The following is a 23,411-nucleotide window of genomic DNA, read 5'->3' on the forward strand; positions in this document are numbered from 1 at the left end:
CATTTACGTGTTTCATTCAAGTTTCAAAACATTTTCCAAACTTTCTCTTTTTAAGAGCCTGGGAATAGCCAAGTGGGGGTGATGCACTCCTTTAATCCCAGCACTCAGGAGGCAGAGGAAGGCACATCTCTGAGTTTGTGGCTGGCCTGTCCTACAGAGTGAGTTCCAGGACAGTCAGGGCTACACTAAGAAACCTTGTCTCAGAAAACCAACCAAACAAAAAAGAAGCTAGGAATAGATACATATTTCTTGAGACATTAGGTAGGAAGTAACATGCAAATAATGATGGCACTTTTGAAAACTAAACGTGTCATAGAATCTTAAACCATGGCCTGTTTGAAGACTTAAAGACAGAAAAAGCAGAGGGTGTTTTTCTTCTCCTTCACATAATAAAAACACACAAAGCTTTTTGGAGAGCCTGCAAATAAATACTTTCATTACGTAGAACAGCAGCCCATAAGGTTATTTGCTTCTACAAATCCTAATTTAAAAAATGATCATTAATGTCTTAAGACTTCCTCTTCACTTCATTTAGTTACAACTTAAAAAAAAAATTCCATCCTTCTTGGATTTCTTAAAACTTGTTAACACACATGTAAATTTTTGTATATGCTATGAGTCACTGCTGAAGATGTTTCATAAAATGCTGAAGGGCAGGTTGGGTGTAGATCAGTCATAATTATTGGCAGCAACATAATGTATTGAAATGAACAGTATGTTAAGTGAAAAGTATAAACTCATGTCTAGTTGCTAGCTTGTCATAGAAACCGTAGCTGGTGCAGCTTTAGTGAGGCCTCAACTGGAAGATGAGACAGGGACTTTGGGGCACTGTTCCTTCCCACCACCACTAAGCCCATTTTCTGTCTTTTTGTTGACATAAAGGATATACTACACATCAGATGATGAAGACTAAAACAGATGGGCGAATAGGGAAGTGGAAGAATCCCACTGTAAAACAATAAGACAGACTTGACGAAGAGAAAACAGAGATAAAAATATAACTGCAAAACACTCATAGTTATTCTACTGGTCAGAATAAAACTAGAGAGTAGGGATCTTAACATGGCTGGCAGGAGAGCCCTGGGACGGAATGGGATATTGATCACACAGGAGGCTGTAGACTAAACCTACAACAACATAGTTTGTTGAGATCTGAGGCCATTATTCAAATAACCCAGAATATTAAAGTACTTAAAATATTACAAGTATTTCAAATGTGTTATTTGATTTAAGGAGATAGTGCATGGCTTTTCCAAGTCGACTGCTATGACTAATTGCCTACGCACTTCAGTGCTGTGAGGAGTTTAGACCCAAAGCGTGGTCAGTTGTGAGATACAGCCTGCCCTGTGCGCTGGTGTCCCCTTCCTCTTTCCTCCTTCATTACACAGTCCCATTGGGAAATGGTCAAATTAACATTTGGGGACTTTCTCTCTCTGTTCTTCCCGTTGTTGTCGTGACAGGTGCTTTTGAGAACAATGGTTACATGTTGAACCTTTCTTTTCACTCGAAGTAGAAATATTGTAAGTTGTGGCGGTAGATGGCTCTTCATGTCTTTAAATGTTTCAATATGTAGACAGGGCTTTAAGACGTCATTTCAGAGTGAGGCGGTGGTGGCAATGCATGTCTTTAATTCCAGCACTTGGGAGGCAGAGGCAGGCGGATCTCTGTGGGTTCTAGGTCATCCTGATCTACAGAGTGAGTTCCAGGCCAGCCAGGGCTACACACACACACACACACACACACACACACACACACACAAAAAAAAAATCATTTTAGTATTCAAGTCTTTTATCAAATGTGTTTTTACTTATTGTTTGAGAATTTTCTAAGTGTATGCAATGTGTTTTCATCTACTCCTGACTCCCTCCCCCCAGGTAGATGTCTAAAGACATACACATACACATACATGAACAAACACATACATGAATATGCACATAAATTCAAAGCCAATATTTGGCTCTTTTTATCTTTAGCAGACCAACTTTTATACATTGAAACTGTGAGTGGTCGAATAAAAGCTCATTTATATATTTTTAGGCCAGTGCTGCAGACCAGGGAATTCCCTACAACAAAAACTGATGTCTTATGCTGTACAGTACTGGCTGGAAATCCCAGACACTTCCTGTCTCAGCAGAGTTCTAGCCCAATGCACATACGATCATCATTCTGTGTTTGGAGAAGGTGCAAAATATACAGTATACATGAAATCTGGTATGTGTCTAGAGAGAAAACCCCTTTCTATCAATTGGGTGTATAAAATTCTAGGCAACACCCTGACATCTGATAAGATATCAGAACTAGTGTCGTTGATAGATTTTAGATTTAGAATCCATACTGGATCTTCCTAGGTCCTTCATCTAGTGCCCTTAAAACTGCCAAGCATTCAGGCATCACTTCCCATTTGTTACCCATGGGGGGAAAAAGCTAGATTCTTATGCTACAGGCAGGTAAAAATGGAAGCTTATTTTTAGAAAATCTGATCTTTACTATAATAGATTCAACAGTTAAAGGTCAAGTTTATTCCTGAATTATAGTAGTAATGTAGCAAATACTTTTATAAGTAATCAAAGATTCTATAAATACAGAGACATATTTAGATGTAAATGTTAAAACATTCACAAATTATCCTCTCAGCTTCTCTTATCTGAAAATCAATAGGGGTCAGTGGGTTCCATGGGATTGTTCTGCTTTTCTTCTGATGTAATTTAATAATACATTTTACAGATGTTGTTTAAACATTAGGCACAGATTGTTTTGTCAATAAAGCTAAGCAGAGGCCTGACACACAGACAAGGGAAAAACAGATGTAAAAAAGAAGAGAAAAAGGAAAACCCAACCCAACCAACCCATAGCAGTGTTCAGTGTAAGAGGCTCTGGGGTCATTTGTCTGCTGCTCAAGTGCAAAATGAAAGTGCAACCGCGCAGTGATTTTCCCCGGCTGGAAGTCACCTAGGGATGAAGCGACTTCACACACACACACACACACACACACACACACACACACACACACACAAAGTCATTTTACTCCACAGCTGCTTCCGCTTTCCCCCTGGAGAATTGCAGAGTAACCTCCATTTAAAGTAGACTTCCTAATTGATCAATGGAGTAACAGGTGCAGTGTTTTAACACAAAAGGAAAAGTATAAACAGACCAACTCCCAGGAACATTTCAGAATGTGTTGTTCGTTAAGCCTCAGTTAATTGCTATACTTTTCACCTGGGGTGTCGGTTCTAATAACATTACCTTTACAGACACTTACACCCCTCCGTTCAGATTAGAGCAATCAGGAATACTCACTAGATAAAATATTGTCTAGCCGCTCATAAGAAAATATTGAAATCAGTCAAAAAAATGTTTAGCTTGCATATTGCCAGAGACAGGGCTGGCGAGATGCCAGACAGTCAGGGTATTCCTGGGAAGGAAACTGAGTGAATAGCTCTGAGGGCGAAGGCCTGTGAAGTGAGAAACCTCCAGGTATTGTCATGTCAGAGAGTTCCAGGGGTCTAACAGACAGCCTGCTTTTGTCTGCAGATTTGAAAAACTTCCTGCAAACAATTCTCTTAGAAGATGACTTCTGCTCTATTTGGTACAGTTTGCTCAAGTTTCACGTCATTGGCTTTCTCAGAGGTCCCCCCTGTCCCTCCCCCACCGGTATAAAATCATACTCTTAACACTGTTGAAGATGGACACTCCTTAAGAAGGGGTAGGCATTGCTTCTTCACCTTGGTGGATGGAAACTTGGACTCCTTCCGTCATGGAACTGCTGCCTCCCCTCCCAGGCAGCCAGCAGCGTCAAGATTATTAGGGCAAGACTATACAACACACCTGAAGCTCAGGCTTCCAGCTGAGGAGGCGCTTTGAGACACATCAAGTGAGGCTCAGAGTTGGGTGACCCATTCACTGTGAACACAGTGTGTTTGTCTGGATGTCTGTGATTCCTTTCAAACCAAGGAAAGGAATGGCTTGCGGATTGACTTTGAACATTGTGCATGGGTCAGATGTACTTATTGCAAGACCTCATTAGGCCAGGTTGGCTCTTTTCATTCTGTGTTAGTACAAGCATCTAGTCAGTCAGAGAAATGGGTGGGGAGGTCCCCCAGAGTGAGTGCCATGTGCCGACCCCAGTGTGTTTGAGTAGAACACTGGAAATGAGGCATCCAGAACTCATCATGGGAAGTGGGTTCTAGGAAGCATGATGGCTAAGGTAAAAGAGCTTGTCTCCACAGGCGGCAAAAAGAGCCGTATGAGAATATAACGCTTACACAGGGCAAGTCATTGAGTAAGGGGAGGGAATAGCAAAGAACTGATACTGATTCAAATGCTTAATCGTCCCTCTCATTCCTGACCAAGGACATGTGGGTCCTTCCTTAGGTCGTTCCCCCTCCCCACAGATATCAGCTTCCTGTACTTTAAAGTAGACACATAGGGCTGGTTAGTTAGAACTCTAGCCCCTGATGGGTCTGTATTCTAGATTGTAGAGTGCATGAAGAAACAAGGTGAGCATTGGGAAGTTGGTTTAATCATAACTTGACTGTAGGGATGGAGGGGGAGAGCACTGTGATAAAGAGACACACAAGAAAATTAATTAAAAAGTTGCTACTTTCTCTCCTCTTAAATAAGCAAATCAAACACTGTAAAATAAAGACTAGATGAAATTAAACATTATTGCAAGACATGAAAAACATGTCTGCTGTCATTTGAGGATTCATAATAAAGATAAATCAGTTGTTTTTAGCAGTGTGCGATGAGACTGTGAAGGGCATGGCAGATAATAGCCTTGAAATTTCTGAAGTTATTGTACAGTGAAATTTGTTTTTTTCCTCAGGCATTCAATCTTTTTCTCTAGCAATTTTGTACATAGCAAACTTTTTAGTGGGTGCATTAATAATCTTTAAGTAATGGGTTGTCAGGTGTCTGTTAGAGATTAAAAGATTGTTTAAGCATTCCCCATTTGCTTTTCCGAATGAGTTTTGTAGGTCAGGAGAAACAGCTTTTTGAATTGTGGTTGTGTGTGCACACCGTTTCTCCCTGCCTTCCTTTGGCTCCACTCCAGGCGTATGTGGGAGAACCCTGTGACATTACATAAATCCTGCAAGCAGGAGCAGATTTGAAACTCACACTGTGTGAATCAAGGGGACGGATGTCTCGGCTGTCTTCTGTAAATGTATTCAAGTGTTTAAATGTTATTCTGGATCATCTCAAAGGAACTTTGCAAGGCGAAGCAGATTTAGCTGTGAGGGGTAGTGAAGCTGTGCACACCAGTGGTTCTCCAGCAAGTCAGGCTTAGGTCTCTTCTTGTCAGATCTGTCTTGAGTGTGTTTACATAGAGTTTGCCTTCCTGGCATTTTCTGCTTGCACGGGCCTGATCTCCAACTATTTTGTGTCAACAGTTGCTGAGCCCGGTGTTGGGTGATTAAGCATTAAGCACCAAGCCCTGAGCTGGCTGAGACCCTCTCTCCCTCACTTACATCACTGACTTGCTTCAGGGCTGTGCCTACAGAAAACAACAAGCATATTTGAGTGGTTAAAAAGTCAGCTTAAAATATTGAAAAATGGGGGCAAATGTTGCCTCTTTGCTAAATAAAAGTTTTCTCAAAAGTGGAGGGGCGCCGTCCGTCGGCTCAGTGGAAGGGGTATTTCTAAAGACAAATGTCTAGGATCTGGTCTGTGCTTACACCTATGTGTGGATGCCACAGCTCTCTGTGTAGATATTTAGGGCTATCTTCAATTATATTTAAGAAAAATTTCTTTTTTAGAAGGAAAGCACAACATTCAAAAGTAAAACCACGTAGGCTGGGCGGCAGTGGTGCACGCCTTTAACCCCAGCACCCGGGAGGCAGAGCCAGGCGGATCTCTGTGAGTTCGAGGCCAGCCTGGTCTACAGAGCGAGATCCAGGACAGGCACCAAAACTACACACAGAAACCCTGTCTCGAAAAAAACCAATAAATAAATAAATAAATAAATAAATAAATAAATAAATAAATAAAATAATAAATAAATAAAACCACGTAGAATGAATGTCTGTAATTTTTGGCAAATATGGGGTTCTCCATTCAATGCCACCACGATCGATCACTGAACATGTTTCTCTCCACTTATTTGCGTTTTAAAGAAGTTTTTAGGTTGGCTTACTGGTTTGGGAAGTAATTAACTCATTCTAGTCACACCTCAGCACTAACAAATAAATAACAAGAACACTTCATCTGTTTGATATCCTTAAAGACACTATTGGTTTTTACCCTCAAGTAACCAGTGCCTCTCGAGATTACACACTATCGTCTAGGAAGGGAAAGCCGTTTCCTTCCTCAAATGCAGTAAGTCTTGCAGGCCCATGGTGATTATCCATCTTGGGTCATAAATGTAACTTCGCTCAGAAAAAAAGAATTTCCTGTCATTGGTGAGATCTGGCTTAATGCTGATAAAGTCTTTTTTTTTTTTTTTTTTTTTTTTTTGATTTGGTTTTGTTTTTTTTTTTCCAGGCAGGGTTTCTCTGTGTAGTTTTGGTAGACCAGGCTGGCCTCGAACTCACAGAGATCCGCCTGGCTCTGCCTCCCGAGTGCTGGGATTAAAGGTGTGCGCCTCCGCCGCCGCCGCCGCCGCCGCCGCCGCCGCCGCCGCCGCCACCGCCACCACCACCACCACCACCACCACCACCACCACCACCGCCGCCCAGTGATAAAGTCATTTTTTTAAAAAAGAACAATATATTGCTTATGGATGGAAGTTAAAACATCCTGATTAAATAACATATATTGAAGTTTTTAGTACTTTTACTCTAGGGTACAGAACTTTTTTTTTTAAAGAAAGCAGTCTTTTTGCTGTCGGCTCTCTGACTGAAGGGTTGTGTTGGTCTGTATTACAAGAACATCTGCTGTGATTGACTGTTTGATCCCTCATTTGGGTCAGAGTTCATGTATGGTTGGAAATGGTTGGGGGTACGGGGTTGAAAAGCGAATGGAAAGAACTGTATGCGTACAGAGGCCGTAGGATCTCGGTGGCCTCGGCTGCTCACCTGGCAGGGTTGTTCATGGAAACGGACGTGGACTTGGTTGTGACTGGAATTCCCGGCCTTCGGGCTTGGAGAGTTGGGGAACCAAAAGAGACATGTGACAATCATTCTGAGTGAATGTAGTGTTTAAGGGGGCGGGTGGGGGGGGGGAGGCATATTGAGAATTAAATTTTGTTTTCAGTCATGCTATTTCTTTTGAAACTGTAAACTTTAGAGGTGCTGCGCGAGGGATCAGGGATTAGGATTTTAGAAACCCTGTGCTGCTGAGGCATCGGGTGCAGCTGCTGGGTGGGAACTTCTGCATCCCTTGACAGAGGGGGCCCTGCGTCTGTGGGCTGCTAGGTGCCAGGGACAAGCAGGCTCCTGTCCGGAGCTCCTTCCGGCCTCCCTTTCTGAACTCATTCTTAGCTCGTTGTTAGGCAGGCTGCACAGGTCATAGCATTTGTTCATTTAAACCGCAGGATTCAGCGCTGCGTCCACAGAGCTCTGCAAGCCTTCCCACCGTCAACCGTTAAATATTTTTGCCACTTTAAAAGCCACTGGGTACCGTTCAGATGACTAGCCACTCAGCTTTCTGTCTCCACGTTGGCCTGCTCTGGGCATTTCACACACACACATGCACACACAAGCTGCGGTCTTAGGTGATCTTACGTGATTGTTTCTTTCACCTCATGTCTTCAGGGTCCACCTACATTGTAGCACGTATTATTAGCACCTCACTCCTGGCTGAGCAGTGATGCACTGTGAGACTAGAAACGCGTTCGGTTTAGTCCTGTGTCAGCTGGTGACCCTTTGTGGTGTTTCCAGCTCATGCTGCTATGAGCTTTGGACTAGTATGTATTTTTTTGAGACTTACAATGGCAATAATCTCACCAACTCCTGTATTGAGTTTTACAACTAGCAGAGCAAGTATCTTCACAGTAAGCCACTAGATTGCTGTGGTTATACACCTACATGCTGCTCTCATCTCCGGGCCAGTCAGTGGTATGTTCCCACTCAGCTCCCAGGCTCTTCCGACTAACCACCGTTTTGACTCTCCCTGACGGTGGCCTAGCGTTTTGACTGAGATACCGCATATAAGGGTAGGGGTTGGCGATGTATCTGGGTTGGTAGAGTGTTTACCTAGCACGTAGCAAGTCCTAGGTTCAATCCCTGGTACCACATAATACCTAGTCTGGTAGGGAACACCTATCACCCTAGAGCACTTGGAAGGTGGAAGTGAGCGGTCTGAGGTCAACCTCAGCTAAGCAGTCGTTTTGAAGCCTGCCAGCCTGGGATTCATGGGACTCTGAGGAAAAGGGAAAGGGTGGGGGTAGCTGGAAGGAGGGGGGAGAAAGGGAGGGAGGGAGGGAGGGAGGGAGGGAAGGAAGATGTTGTGATACTCGCATTTAATTCCAACCCTCCTGAGGCAGAGGCAGGCAGATCTCTGCGAGTTCAAGCCTGGTCTACATAGACCTGGGCCAGTTAGGGTTGCATAGTGGGATCCTGTCTCAAAACCAACCAGACAGACAGACAAACAATCACAAAACACAAAAGAAAAGAAAAGTTCCACCAGCAGCCAGCAACCCAACAGTGAACACACATCCTTCAAAGCTTCGCCCCCAGGCCTCATTTGTCAAGGTCTAAGAGGGGGCCTTTTGTCTCCTCCATTTCCTCAACTATCTCAGGGAGCAGGGTTTGCCTTGCAGTGTTCATGGCTCCGTGTGCAGCTCTAGGGCTTACAGAGTGCATATTGTGACATGACATTGAGTTTAGATCTTGTTTTACTGGTTGAAACAGAATGCCCCAGGAACCATTTGAAAGAATGGACACAAACCCCGTTTGCGGGGTCATGGGGACTATGCCGTTCTGTAACTAAATTCTGTGAGCAGGCAAAACTGCGTGACAAGGTACTTTTTAAGAAGGCTTCCCTTGGTATGAGTGAAGCTTCCAAGGCCAGAAAGCTACAGTCACTGAAGGTGTGGGAAGCTGGGACAAGCAAAGGAAGGGTGCTGGAGAGAGCCAAGCATTCAGAGGCACTCCAAGAGGGGACTAAGATTTAGTGTGTCTTGTGTGGATGGAGGAAGTTATGCTTCTAATGCAATAGGGTTTCAGTGTGATCATTTAAGGCAGCATTCTTTAGAAAAATACGGCATATCTAATGATTAAAATGGTCCTCTCTCTCAATTGCCTGAGTGGCTCCGTGGTCATGTGTGTTGCTCACTGTCTATTCACTCTCAAAGGTGTCCTACTTCATGTGATAAACTATCTGCCTTCTTTATAAAGGAGACTGGCAAAAAAAAAAAAAACTCCACCAGAATTATCTTTAAATATATATATATATATATATATATATATATATATATATATATATATATATATATATATATATTTAGTTAGTTAGTTAGTTAGTTAGTTAGTTATGCGTTAGGGATGCTCAGTTATATACAATATTATTGGCTTTTGTGAATGAGAAAATTAGTATTTAAATGAGGAAAAAAGGCTCAGCTACAAAATAAACAATGACTTCCCTTTTGGTAATATTTTTATAGTTTCCAGAGCTTTTTCCTTAGCAGAGAAAGGTTAACTACTTTCAGCGACCGCTTACGCATTGTGCTGATAACCATTTTAAATGAATGTGACTTATATAAACTACTTTTTTCCCTTATATTTATGGTTACACAAACTCAAACCTTCACATTTAGGTAGATATTTCATATGTGTCAATTTTTTAACCTATATTCGAAATCAATGGACACTTAAATTTGTGAGTGTGTGTGTGTGTGTGTGTGTGTGTGTGTGTGTGTGTGTGCTTGTGTGGAAACAGGTGTCTTTCTCTATTGCTTTCCACTCTATTTTTGAAACATGGTCTCTCACTGAACCTGGAGCTGTCTGGTTCACCTTTGATTGATTGGCCAGTGAGCCCCACGGATCCGTCAGTCTCTTCCTTCCCAGCCATAGGATTACAGATGCAAACTACTGTACCTAACTTTTTTTTTCAAACGTGCATTTTGGGGATCAAATCCAGGTCCCCACGCTTGTGTAGCAAGCATTGTATTGACTGAACCCCCTCTTCACCCCTTCCTTTAAGTTATTCCCAAACGTTCGGTCTTCCTTCACTAAGCCTATCAAAATGCACTCATCATGTATTCTACCAAATTTAGCCCTCAGGATTTAGTGTTCTAGAAGGCACCAGGTAGAAAGAAAGGATAAGAGTTCAAGCTAGAATAAAGGATTCAGGAAGCCCATGTGGTGTGTACCCATGCAGTGATGAGTTATCTTAAAATTATTTCAGTTGTAAGTCCAAAACAGCACATAGGTTTTGTTATGACTTTGCACTGTCATTGTCAATTAAATGATGACCCCCTCCACTGGGTGCTTTGAGGAAAACCTGCATATAATAAACTTCTTTGCTCAAGCTAGACAACATCAGTTCTTCCTACAGTCCCTGCCTCTGGCTTCTCATCCTCTGGTGGAATTCCTGTGATTTGAGCAATCTGACATTGTGATCCTCGAGTGGGTATGGAAGAGAGCTCCCTCCCCTTTCCCTGTCTCCTTAGCCGTTCTCCGCTCCCACCCCCAGACATGAGTGATGGACTGCAGCCTGGGAGCTGCCGGATCCTGGAGGAGGTTAAGAAACCAGAAAAGGTGCCAAAAATAGGATTTCATAAGGTTTGACTTGAGATTGAGTCAACTTTCTTGAGCATCTTAACATGTTTTATAAAATTTTATTTCACAAAGAAATGATTTGTAGAAAGGTTGAATCCTGAAGACTATCAGTTTCAGATCATTAAGTCCAATAAGTAAATGTAAATCTGCAATAATGATTTTCAGTAGAAGATTTTTTTTTCAGCTAAATTTTTTGCTTGAAAGAACAAAGAGTTACTTGGGAGATGGCTACAACTCTTTTCTGTAGTCTTTGTCTATAAAGCATGCCTTAAAATTATAAGGGAATGCTAACTATTTTAAAAGTAGATATGGTTTTCTTTGACTAACTCTCATAGTGTTGAAAGAATATTATGTTAAGAAAGCTCATGTTATAGAAAAATAACGAAATTCTGGAATTATACAATTATCTTCCAATGTTAGATTTTTTTCTATTTAAAGTTTTCATCAGCTCTCTTAAAATTAAAAGAAGAAAAATCTTTAGAAAATTCCCCAAATAAATTCTATGTCAATTAAGTATTATATGTACATATTGTTGATTTTTAATAGAATAAAGAATACTATATACAAAAATTATCAGTAATTAAATTGTATTTCGGAATATATGATATTTATTTTTATTTAAATATATGGAATTATTTATAAATATAACTAATACTAATCAATGCATTTTTACTAATTTACCTTTATAGTCAGTATGATCATTTCTAGTTGTGTGTGTGTGTGTGTGTTTGTATGTGCATGTGCATGTGCACATGTGTATGCAGGTTCACATTCATGTGTGTACAAAAGTGTGTATAGGTCAGAGATCAACTTCAGGTCATCCACCATTGGGCCTTGTTGGCTGTCCTAAGCACTTAACTGGCCAAGCCATCTGCCCCCATGAAGTAATTTCCTAATTATGGATTATTTTATCTTCTCGGGCATTAGAGGGTGTTGGAAAATGACATTTCTTCATACTTAGAAAGGTGCATGCTACAATAAACTCAGGTCTACCCCCATTCTATTTACTTATTCCTAGCTGGTCAACAAGACTGTGGGACCAATAGAGAAGTGGGTCATTGGAAACAAAACCACTTGGATTTTATATGGATTCCTAGCTTGCCTGTAAGATGCCCAGCGTAGCTGATGTGGGCTCTCTTTCCTTACGTTAGTTGTAGTGAACACTAACCACCGAGGAAGAGAACTGGTAACAGGAAGACAGCCAGGTGAATGGCTGAGTTTCCCCTTAGTTGTCATCACTATTCCAGTGACCTACAGAAGGGAAATCAAGCCATAGACAGTGTTGGCTTCAGAACTGGGCAACTCTGCCTTGGGTTTAGCTCCTGGCAGGTGCCCACTAAGCTCTCCTCGTCCTCCTGGTCTCTGAGAATTCAGTTTAGCAACAAAGTTTGGGACCATGGCGAAAAGCAGATGATAAACAAAGGCTAAAGGCCCATTTCAGAAAGCAGTTCCACCGGTTCCTGATTAGAAAACCATCCTGGATTCCAAACCCGAGAGAGAAAGGAGACAAGCGAGGTGGCAGAGTGGGAAAGCACACACCACACACACACACACACACACACACACACACACACACCACATAAACACACACACACATATACCACACTCATAAACACACACACACACACACACACCACATAAACACACACACACATATACCACACCCATAAACACACACACACACACACACATATACCACACTCATATACACAAACCACACAGACACACATACACAAAAATATACATGCCACACTCATACATACACACACCACACTTATATATGCACACCACACTTACACATACACACACACATACATCCTACACTTATATACACAAACCACACAGACATACACGCATACACATCACACTTACACATACACACACACCCCACACTCATAAACACAAATCATACAGACACACTCACACATATACCACACTCATAAACACATACCACACAAATATACACATCACACTTACACATACACACACACCCCACACTCATAAACACAAATCATACAGACACACTCACACATATACCACACTCATAAACACATACCACACAAATATACACACCACACTTACACATACACACACACACCCCACACTCATAAACACAAATCACACAGAGACACACACACCATGCACATACACGCACACACAAACACATACATACCACACTTACACATACACACATACCACACTTATATATAGACACCACACTTACACATAAACACACCCCACACTCATAAACACAAACCACACACACACATACACACAAACCACACTTACACACACACACATACCACACATACACACACACATTATGACCCTCAACGTCCAACAACTGAGGAGTGAGGTGAAGAAAGGAAACCATAACTTCCCTGTTGAAAACAAAATTCAGATGCAGCCTGAGATCTCCTTGTCTGGTCCGTCTAAACTGCAAAAAAGTAAAATTTAATTTATGGATGCTCTCAAGTCTCGGATGCTGGGAGATTTTCTTTCCTGTAGGCTCCCACTCTTCCTTAGAAGGACTCTGAGTTCTAAACAAACAACCAGGTCAAAAAGAAACACATCTGTTTATTTGGACATGGAGGAAAGCTAGAAGGTCACCCTGCTATCTTGCTTTCCTTTGTAAAACTTGGCCTGAGAAAGAAGATAATTGGGTCTCCAGCAGAAATTTTACTCTGTGGTGCAGACAGAAGGAGACATTTCTTTCCTTGATTCGGCTGTTTACCACCTACAGAAAGGGAGTCTCGTTCTTAAAAGCAGTGTGTAACTAAGGTGTGTGTGTGTGTGTGTGTGTGTGTGTGTGTGTGTACAGTAATATATAAAGGCAGATAAAACATTTCTAACCTTTAAAGCTTATTTAACTCGACGGTTTACTTTAAAAGCTTAAATTGTAGTATATATTCTATTATATTCTTATATTCTATTAAGAAAAGGTATAGACTGCCCATCTCAGTGACTGATGGCTCACACAGTCACATTCCTGACATCCACATCCCAGTTATATCTGAATAGCAGTTGTTGAAAAAAGAAAAAAAAAAGACTGTTCTGTAGCGATTAGAAAATATCTTTATATTATACATTCTAATTTGGGTTTTATCCTCTTTCTTACTTCTCTTCAGAAACACTATTTTCTTTAACTACCTGATGTAATTTCAGTATATATATATATATATATATATATATATATATATATATGTGTGTGTGTGTGTGTGTGTGTGTGTGTGTGTGTGTGTGTGTGTGTGTATTAACTATTTTACTGATTTCTCCTAAAATAACACCATGTTAAGAAGGAAAATAAGTCCATTTATGTTCACATCCAATCTAAAGGCATTTTGTTGGTTTCCTGGTTGAGAAATTTCTTGATAATTTTGCTTCTTTCACAATGAAAAGTAAAGCATTCTGTCACCAAAGCAGGGAGGATGAGACACGGGTCAAAGGGCACTTGAGAAACAAACAGCCAGGCCAGTTTATTTAAACAGATAGTGGGACAAGGGAGCTGACCTCAGTTTGACTTATAGTGGGAGGAGCAAGAATGCCATTTTATTGCTTTGCCCAGAAGGAAAATGTTTTGTATCTGAATTCACCCCTAAGCCTTCTAAATACATGCTCTGCTGTATGCAGCTAATTCCAGTGAGAGAGGTTTGAGGGAAAAGACCTGAGGTAGTCTGTGATGGTGATAAAATACACCAAGGAGAATCAAATTGTGAAATGACGCCACATACAAATAACATGTTGTTTTAGAAAATGAAATACTTTGCTGTTTAACTTGTTACTTTCAGGTAAAGATGTTCACCATGACCTCAAGCCATGATACAAGTTGTTTATAATAGTATGGAGATTGCAATTTGGTAATGTTCCAAGAACTTACTGTGTCCTAAATATATCGATAATGTTTTATTATATTGAAATGTTTTTAAATGATAGGTTTCAGAAAGAGGAAGTTGGGCGGAAGGTGTAGGTCAGTTAGTAGAGTGCATGCCCAGCACACACCAGGCCCTGGGTTCAGTCCACCAGAACCTCATAAACCAGGCATATTAAAGAAAGTCTGTGATCTCAGCATTCAGAAATTCAGGGTCATCTTCCTGAGCTAAATAGCAAGTCTGAGGCCAGCATGAGCTACATGCAACCCTGTCTCAAAACAAGAAAGAAAGATAGTTCTATGTAGATCTGGTAACTTATCTGAACAATTCAATGTGGTTGAGTTTTCTTTGATTTCCTGTGTTTCCATCTGTTATTGTTTTTTAATGACAGGATTCCCAGTGTCTATATAAACTATGAGTCTCTTAAATCTGAAAAACAATAAAAAATCTAGTTATCACCTCCACAGAAAGAAGTGAATAATACTTAGTACCTGTGGGTGGTGAGCTAGGAGAATGTGATAATGAGTTTGTCCTTTATATGGGGACCAGGACAGGCCCTGAATAAACGTGACCAGTGTGTCTCTGCAGACCTCCATAGAGATACAAATAATTTCAGCAAACTGAGTAGAGGGGCCTGCATGATGGTAGGCTCAAAATCTGAGAGATACTTTATCTCTGGGGGGGGGGGGGGACCTTTTAAGAACCATGAATGTTTAACCCAGGGGAAAGAGAAAGCCTAGAGGACATGATGGGTACGTCTGAGTGTTGGATGAAGTTATTTAAGTTGTCCCAGAGAGCTGCACCTTGAAAGGGTTTAGATGGAGAACAGGACCTTCCAGCAGCTCGTTTTGTTCAAAGACTCTCAGCAAAAATGGCTTGTGCTTTGTTGGTTTCAGTCTAGTAGAGGCTAGGCATTGATTCGGTGGGATATTAACGAGGAGACCCACGCCAATGGCCCAGCTAGATGACGAAGCACTTCCTAAACTTGATGCACGGTTGTTCTCTGGTGCCATGGGATGAATGGTCATGAGTTGGGCACTTGAGCTGATTACTCTGCACTGGTCTTGGGGAGTCTGAATGTTTGATTGGAGAGGAGTCAAAGGGTGGAATACGGAAACCCAGTCCCTGGATCTCTTTTGAAAAGCCTCATCTTTATCTATATACACAAGCTGGGCAGCCATAGGAATTCTCCAACTATGAGACGTTCATTGTCATGCTTGTGCCTTGGCTCAAAGTAAGTGTTGCTGCCAGTGGCAGCTGGCTCGGAAGCAGCTGCTTTTCAGATGTTTGGTTAGTATGGAATATTCTAGCCTGTGGCACATCAATGGCTGTGCTGTACTTGTAGCATTAGGATTTGTTGATGACATAAAACTGTGTCATTAAACGAACTCTTCGGTAGCACGTGACTTGAAATAAGTCATTCAGTTCCTCTGAGCCTTGTTAAAAACTGTCCTTATTTGTTAAAAATTGCTTTCCTGGCCATGCGTGGTGGCACATGCCTTTAATCCCAGCACTTGAGAGGCAGAGGCAGGCAGATCTCTGTGAGTTCGAGGCCAGCCTGGTCTACATAGTGAGTTCTAGGACAGCCAGAGTTACCTAGTGAGACCCTGTCTCAAAGAAACAAAACAAGACAAACCAAAACCAAACCAACCCAAAACAAAAACAAAAATTTGCCCTCCCTACCCATAAAATGAGTTAAAAAAATTTGAAACAGAGAGTTAACAGACTAAGTTTCTTCTCTGTCAGTGGAGATAATAAACAGTAGCATAAAGAGCTATGCTTTGCTCTCTTACCTATATTAGTTACTATGAAAATTACTTTTGGTATATGCAGAATATTAATATTAAATAATTTTCTAATTGGTCATGCAGTGCAGGCAGCTAATGAAAAGGCAGATTTTTTTTTTCATTTTAATTGGTTATTTCACATGGTGTTTGTGCTACACCTGTGCTTATAATGAGAATGGAGAATTAATCTAACCTTCTGCTCACACGATTCCAATTTTCATGGCTTATATAAGATAATGATAACCTGATTGGCAACACAATTTGTGGTAGGTCTGTGTTTTAAATATTTTTATTAGCAGTTCGGGGACTTCATATGTAAAAACCAATACAATGCCTGGTCTCTAAGAGCCAGTACCAACAGTGTGCCTTTTAGTCAGAATCCAGTTCCGTCATTTACCTTAATTACTTCTCAGGAAGAACACAAGCAGATGCAGAATACTGAGAATCTTAAATGCTATGAAGCATGTATTTTTATTTTAAAGACATGTCCCTGGCTGTTTAATGGTTTGGATTTTCAGAACTGCTTTCATCGCTCAAATAGAGAGATGTACAAACTAAAATTTATATGAGACCGTGGACCCTTCAATTACTAATAGGGCATTATTAAACATTTTATCATAGTTTTGATGTCCTGCTCAGAGTGGAGTTGGGAACTAAAGGTAACTTCCTGCTTCAAAACTTAATACATACTCTATTTTCTGGATTTGGTATACAATTCTTACAACCCAGGACAACGACCTTAAGAGTTACAGTCTTGTGATGAAGGCTTTGGAGTTAGCTGCATGTTTTATATTTCAGTGATTTGACATTTGCAGGAGCCATGAAAAAGACTTGTACCAAACAATGTTTAAAATAAACTTAGAGTGACTTCAACGTCCTAATAAGGTGTTTATAAATTTTCAGTAGTAGCTGAAGAAAGTGAAATTATAAATTCAGTGGCTGTGTAGATGTGACCTTGTCTTGACTTCGGATTTTGCATAAAGAGAAAAAAACAAGTCGCACCAAGAAATCTCTCCAAGGAATGCCTTTCTCCAAAGTCCCCAGAAGCGAGAGTTAATAGTGATAAACTCCAGACATTCTTTCCACTGGTGGTGCACTGCCAACCCAGTCCCTTATCTTAGCGGTGGACATAAAGATGAAACTAGGTTTGCAAAAGGTAGGGGAGTTTGGATCAAACAAACTGTGAGAAAGAAGTCAGAGAGTGTAAGATTGCAATGTCAGTGATTGGAAGGTAGCAGATGTCCCCACAGCTTCTCTGTCTCCACCGTCTCCCGCCCTGCCCACTGAAAAGAGTGGTGGCTAGCATTGTTCCCTGAAAACTCTGCTAATTCCCCCATGAAAAGATGAAATGGAAGTGTCCAACTGTGGTAAAACAGGCAAACATAAATCAACTCAGAAACCTAAGCCTTGTGTTCAGAGGTCATGGGGTTGCAGGTTTTGCAGCACTCGAAGCTGTCCAGGAGGGAGAAAGGAGGCAGGGCTCAGCTTGCCAAAGCTCTTCCCACTGTAGCTCATCTCTTCCTCTTCCTCTACCTTTTGTTTATGTGTTTATGCAATAATGATCTGCTTTGCTTTCTTGGTTACAGGTTTATTAACGCCCGGAGAAGAATAGTGCAGCCCATGATAGACCAGTCCAACCGAGCAGGCAAGTCCCCTCTAGTGACTGTATTCAAGTCAGGCAAGCGAAAACCACCCTCAAGCCATTCACCAGGAGGGCTGCTACCTGGTAAATGAACTGGGAGTGAGTACTAGGAGTGCCTGGCAGTGAAAATTAAACCAGTTTTGTTTTGTAACAACACTAATCAAGTTAACATCGTTATAAAACATTTGAAGAAAGTAGGAAATAAAAAGCCAATGGAGAAAAGTAACTCTTAAATCATGTGCTCAGTTACAATCTTCTTTGTAAACATTCGATATATTAATGTTATTTTTTCCCTGAGTTTGCCTACCCAGCTTTCTGCTACTATGACCACTCCCTGGTGCATGGCTTGGTGTGGAATTGCTGTAAACTTTATTACCTGTCAAAAGGTCAAAGGGGTCAGGATCACTTGTGGGACTCAGTAAAGTTCAAAGACGTTCAGTGAGGTAGAGCTTTTGTGTGCTTTAATAACCCAAGGCTGCTTACTTCTGAAACAGCTTTTCATGGACAGTTAAAACACGGGATTCTGTTAGTGGCATAAATACACAGCTCTTAATTCTCATGACCTCGCTCGTTACTGTCTGTCCTCTGGTGTTCACAGTTTTCAGAAATAACAGCTTTTCTCTTTTTCCGTCATGAGCCCTAGGATTTGTTTTATATTATAATGTGGTAGCAAAGGCAGCAAGCGAATTTACTAGGGGTAATGCAAGTTTGGACGGTCCCTCTGAGACATCGCTCAGCTCTATGGAAAGCTCTGCTAGTGTCATACTGAGTCAGTTCCCAGTTAGTCACATGCCAGTAAGCTGTGTGTGTGTGTGTGTGTTTTTCTTTCAATGCCCATTATGGAACTACCAGACAAAATCCTGAGCATAAATTTTTTGTGTCTGCCCTGCTCCTTGAACATAACACTTGAAACTCAAGTCCCTGAGGTGCATAGAACTGGTCTGAGAAAAATAATTAACTTTGGTTTAAAAATGATATCTGTTTAGTATGGTCTCTGTGTCTCCTCTGGCCTCCTCCCCTCCCCTCCCCTCCCCTCCCCTCCCCTCCCCTCCCCTCCCCTCCCCTCCCCTTCTCTCCCCTTTCCCTGCCCCTCCTGTCACTAAGAAACTATGCTGTGTACTTTTGTAGTTAGCCAAGGAACACCGTATAACCCCGACGGACAGCCAATGGGAGGCTTTGTAATGGACGGTCAGCAGCACATGGGCATCAGAGCGCCAGGTGAGACTTGCTTTTCGGTGCCTTTTCATGCCTACCTCCAGAAGTGTCGCCCTCCCCCAGTCAGCGCAGGTAAACCCACCCCACCCTCTGCTGTCTCAAGCTGCCTACCAGCCTCGCCTTGCTCTGCCATCTGTGCGTCTAAGATCCTGCAAAGGGGAAGCCAGGACCTTTGTGTGCTCAAGATCTCACCGCCTCTCAGCCATCTAGAACCTGTTTTGTTAAAGGGTCTTTTGGCACTATCTGTGGACTTTGCTCATTTTCTGGCCTCTTCTTGGATTTTTATCTCCCTTCTAGGACCTATGAGTGGAATGGGCATGAATATGGGCATGGAGGGGCAGTGGCACTACATGTAACCTTCATCTAGTTAACCAATCGAAAGCAAGGGGGAAGTAAGTACAAACGGGGTCTTTGTTTTCACTTTGTCCTAGGAATATTTTTTTTCCCTCTTGCATTTTCTCATGTTCTCCTTGCCCATAGCTTCATGCTTGTTCATTATTTCCATTAAATCCTCATTTCTTGCTTCTTTCATTTTCTTGTTGGTTTTGATCAAGGTTTTAAGCTTATAAATTCTGTGTATGATATACATTTATCCTGTGTGTTGCTATTGTACAGTACTGACCACATGACAGAACAAGAAACAGTCAGGAGGTGGGGGAGTGGGTTGTCATAGCAACAGACTGATTTGCAAAATGTAAGCAGTCTGCAGCAGTGCAAGGAGAGGAAAGAGCATGTCCCCAAAGTGCCATAAATCTGTCTAACCGCAGTTGATGCATGAGTTACATTTCTACACTAACCTGCAAGACACCAAAAAGCCAAACAGAGAACTTCTTTTACGTAAAATAAACACAGCTTTACTTAGGGTAAGTAAAGGCATATTTTGAGCTTCAGTCAACTAAACTTTGATTTTTTTTCTTAGTTTGTTCCTTTGTCTGTCCATCATAATGGGATTACGTGTGGCAATGGGAAAAGGGAGAATACAAAATAGAGGTGTGCGCAGCAGGCTTCGGGGCTTAGCCCAGGCTAATTGACTATATCCAAATTAAGTATGCCATCACTTGCGGTGTGACAAATGGATTTGACTTATTCAGTATACAAAAATAGAGATCATTAATGCAATCTTCAGTGGCAGGCCCAGTGAAGTGGGCCTAGGAAAACTGTCCCAGATTCTCACTCGGACATTTTCTCTCCTAAAAAGACACCCCAGAAATTCGAGTTCAAACAACTAAGACTGTTTTGAACTCCAAAGCCCCGGCTCATTTCCTAAATCACCCCTAACAGCATTGCTCTGGCTTTCTTTTTTGAAATTAAAAACTACGATTTCAGAGTCTTGGATGTGCCCCTGATTATATTAACACACTATTTAAAATTCTTGCTGAGGCCAAGGGTAATGCATACTGGTCTTCTTCCCTGGGTGGGAGTCCAATATGAGTTTAACAATTCACTCTGAAAGCATTCCATTGAGCTTGGAAATCAACAGTCTTATTACCTCATCATGGAATTCTCCAGCTTAGTTAATTTAAATATTGTTTCTTAGTTTCTGGGTCAATTAAATTTAAATGATGTATTTTATGCTTCGTGACCAATTAAATTAATAGGTTATTACAAAAAATATTATCATCTTTTTTGATTAAAGAGCTGTGGGTACAGTATATTTTATAAGCAATTTTCATTAGTTCAAAAATGTTCCTTTAGGCTAGATTAAGCAGCCATTCATTGCCAGAGCCTGGAGACCTTCTCCGAAGGTGTTCATCGTATTCACAGTGCGCTATTACTTAGAACTAAAGCCAATTGAACATACTTAGCAATGGCGTTATGCCTTTCACCCTTGATGATGATGGAGCTTATGGCTCTGAGAAACAATACACCCGTCAGTTTCCATCAACTAGAGCAATCCATGCAGAAGACAAGAGGCCCCGCGAAGCAAGAGGGGTATTGTTTTAGGTCCAATTTTTCTTATTGTTCTCAAAATCATTGTAAGGTAGACAGGGTTCTGTTCAGCTTTTCTTTTCCTCCAGCTCTAAGAGGCCATGTGGAAGGAATTTATTGATAACTGTTTTGATTTTTCTTTCCCCCAAAGGTACAGGATTTTGTTAAGTGGTCACCATTAGTGAGCTTGCCTAGTTCTTCTTCCTGTGACACACTGAGTGACCACAACAGCAGTGTGCACGTTCTTGATAGAGCTTGTTTCAGGGAACAGAAATGCTGATTTAGAGCAGAACCCAGTGAGGTGTTTGTTTGTTTTTAAATTAGACTTGGTAGGAGGACTGATAATGATGGCAGTGCCAGAGACACAGTGGCGAGGTCAGATATCCAGCTTTGACATCTCCCATCTTATTTTCTTCTGTATGAATCAAAAGAATGTGTCCCAAGGCCCTTGATCACAATGTCCCCTGGTTTCCATAGAATTGCCAAAGTCGGAACCACACTGTTGCTCTGCCGTAATATTTTCTTTTTGTTTCTTTCTTTTGAATTTCTACAGGGCTGCAAAGTATGCCAGGGGAGTATGTAGCCCGGGGTGGTCCAATGGGTGTGAGTATGGGACAGCCAAGTTATACCCAATCCCAGATGCCCCCCCATCCTGCTCAGCTGCGTCATGGGCCCCCCATGCATACGTACATTCCTGGACACCCTCACCACCCAACAGCGATGATGCATGGAGGACCGCCCCACCCTGGAATGCCAATGTCAGCATCAAGCCCCTCGGTTCTTAATCCAGGAGACCCGACAATGAGTGGACAAGTCATGGACATTCATGCTCAGTAGCTTAAGGGAATATGCATTGTCTGCAATGGTGACTGATTTCAAATCATGTTTTTTTCTGCAATGACTATGGAGTTCCATTCTTGACATCTACTTTGGACCAAGGAGCATCCCTAATTCTTCATAGGGACTCTTAAAATGCAGGAAAACCAACTGAAGTCAATTTGGGGGACATGCAAAATAACTATATAAGACATTAAAAGAACAAAGAGTGAAATATTGTAAATGCTATTATACTGTTATCCATATTACGTTGTTTCTTATAGATTTTTTAAAAAAAATGTGAAATTTTTCCACACTATGTGTGTTGTTTCCATAGCTCTTCACTTCCTCCAGAAGCCTCCTTACATTAAAAAGCCTTACAGTTATCCTGCAAGGGACAGGAAGGTCTGATTTGCAGGATTTTTAGAGCATTAAAATAACTATTAGGCAGGAGAATCTTCTTGCCTAGGATTTCAGCCATGTGCGCTCTCTCTTTCTCTCTCTTTTCCTCTCTCTCCCTCTCTCTAGCCTGGGGCTTGAATTTGCATGTCTAATTCATTTACTCACCATATTTGAATTGGCCTGAACAGATGTACCTCGGGAAGGATGGGAAAAACTGCAGTCATCAACAATGATTAATCAGCTGTTGCAGGCAGTGTCTTAAGGAGACTGGTAGGAGGAGGCATGGAAACCAAGAGGCCGTGTGTTTAGAAGCCTAATTGTCACATCAAGCATCATTGTCCCCATGCGACAACCACCACCACCTTATACATCACTTCCTGTTTTGTGCAGCTCAAAAACATAGACTGAAGATTTATTTTTAATATGTTGACTTTATTTCTCAGCAAAGCATTGGTCATGTGTGTATTTTTCCATAGTCCCACCTTGGAGCATTTATGTAGACATTGTAAATAAATTTTGTGCAAAAAGGACTGGAAAAATGAACTGTATTATTGCAATTTTTTTTGTAAAAGTAGCAGTTTGGTATGAGTTGGCATGCATACAAGGTTTACTAAGTGGGATAAGCTAATTATACTTTTTGTTGTGGAAAAACAAATGCTTGTCAATAGCCTTTTCCTATCAAGAAAATAAGGCGCTAATTATTAATAACAACCATGGCACAATGAGTCTTAGCATTTTATGGAATTTGGATTGTATGAGAACTCCCAAGTTCAGCTGTAGTCATTGAGTGCAGTAATGAAATCAGAATCCAGAATAAAAACAAAACTATTTTTGACATTCTGACTTCACTGTTTAAAAGATGTGTTCCCCCCAATTTTTAATGATCAGTGCAGTAAATATGACAATTAGCTCCCCGAGCCATATGTATTTGAAAATTGTAACCACTGAGTAAATTATTTAATAATAACCACTGGTTTAAGATGAGTTAATGAACTGGTAATATAAACAAAATGAAGGGTTAAAGTCACTAAACTAGCTGGAGACTCAGATTACATTCGACAGTATTATTCACCTACACTATCAGTGAAATTAT

General features: G+C 41.2%; 1 protein-coding gene across 5 annotated transcripts in view; it reads left to right on the top strand.

Moving 5' to 3' along the window:
• Meis1 (Meis homeobox 1) overlaps window positions 1-22,861 on the top strand; it is a 139,424-nt gene extending 116,563 nt beyond the window's left edge. Inside the window, exons 10-13 of one of the 5 annotated variants that reach the window (XM_059275404.1) lie at window positions 17,901-17,959; window positions 19,085-19,174; window positions 19,469-19,563; window positions 22,507-22,861. In XM_059275404.1, coding sequence (XP_059131387.1) covers window positions 17,901-17,959; window positions 19,085-19,174; window positions 19,469-19,527 — 208 coding nt within the window. In that variant the 3' untranslated portion in view covers window positions 19,528-19,563; window positions 22,507-22,861. Of the gene's footprint in view, window positions 1-17,900; window positions 18,918-19,084; window positions 19,175-19,468; window positions 19,564-21,653 lie in introns of those variants that run through there. The other 4 variants (XM_059275403.1, XM_059275401.1, XM_059275400.1 and 1 more) reach the window with 4 other exon arrangements.
• The last annotated feature ends 550 nt before the right edge of the window (window positions 22,862-23,411 follow it).

The sequence above is a fragment of the Peromyscus eremicus genome, chromosome 10 (assembly GCF_949786415.1).
Source record: "Peromyscus eremicus chromosome 10, PerEre_H2_v1, whole genome shotgun sequence".
Lineage (NCBI taxonomy): Eukaryota > Metazoa > Chordata > Mammalia > Rodentia > Cricetidae > Peromyscus > Peromyscus eremicus.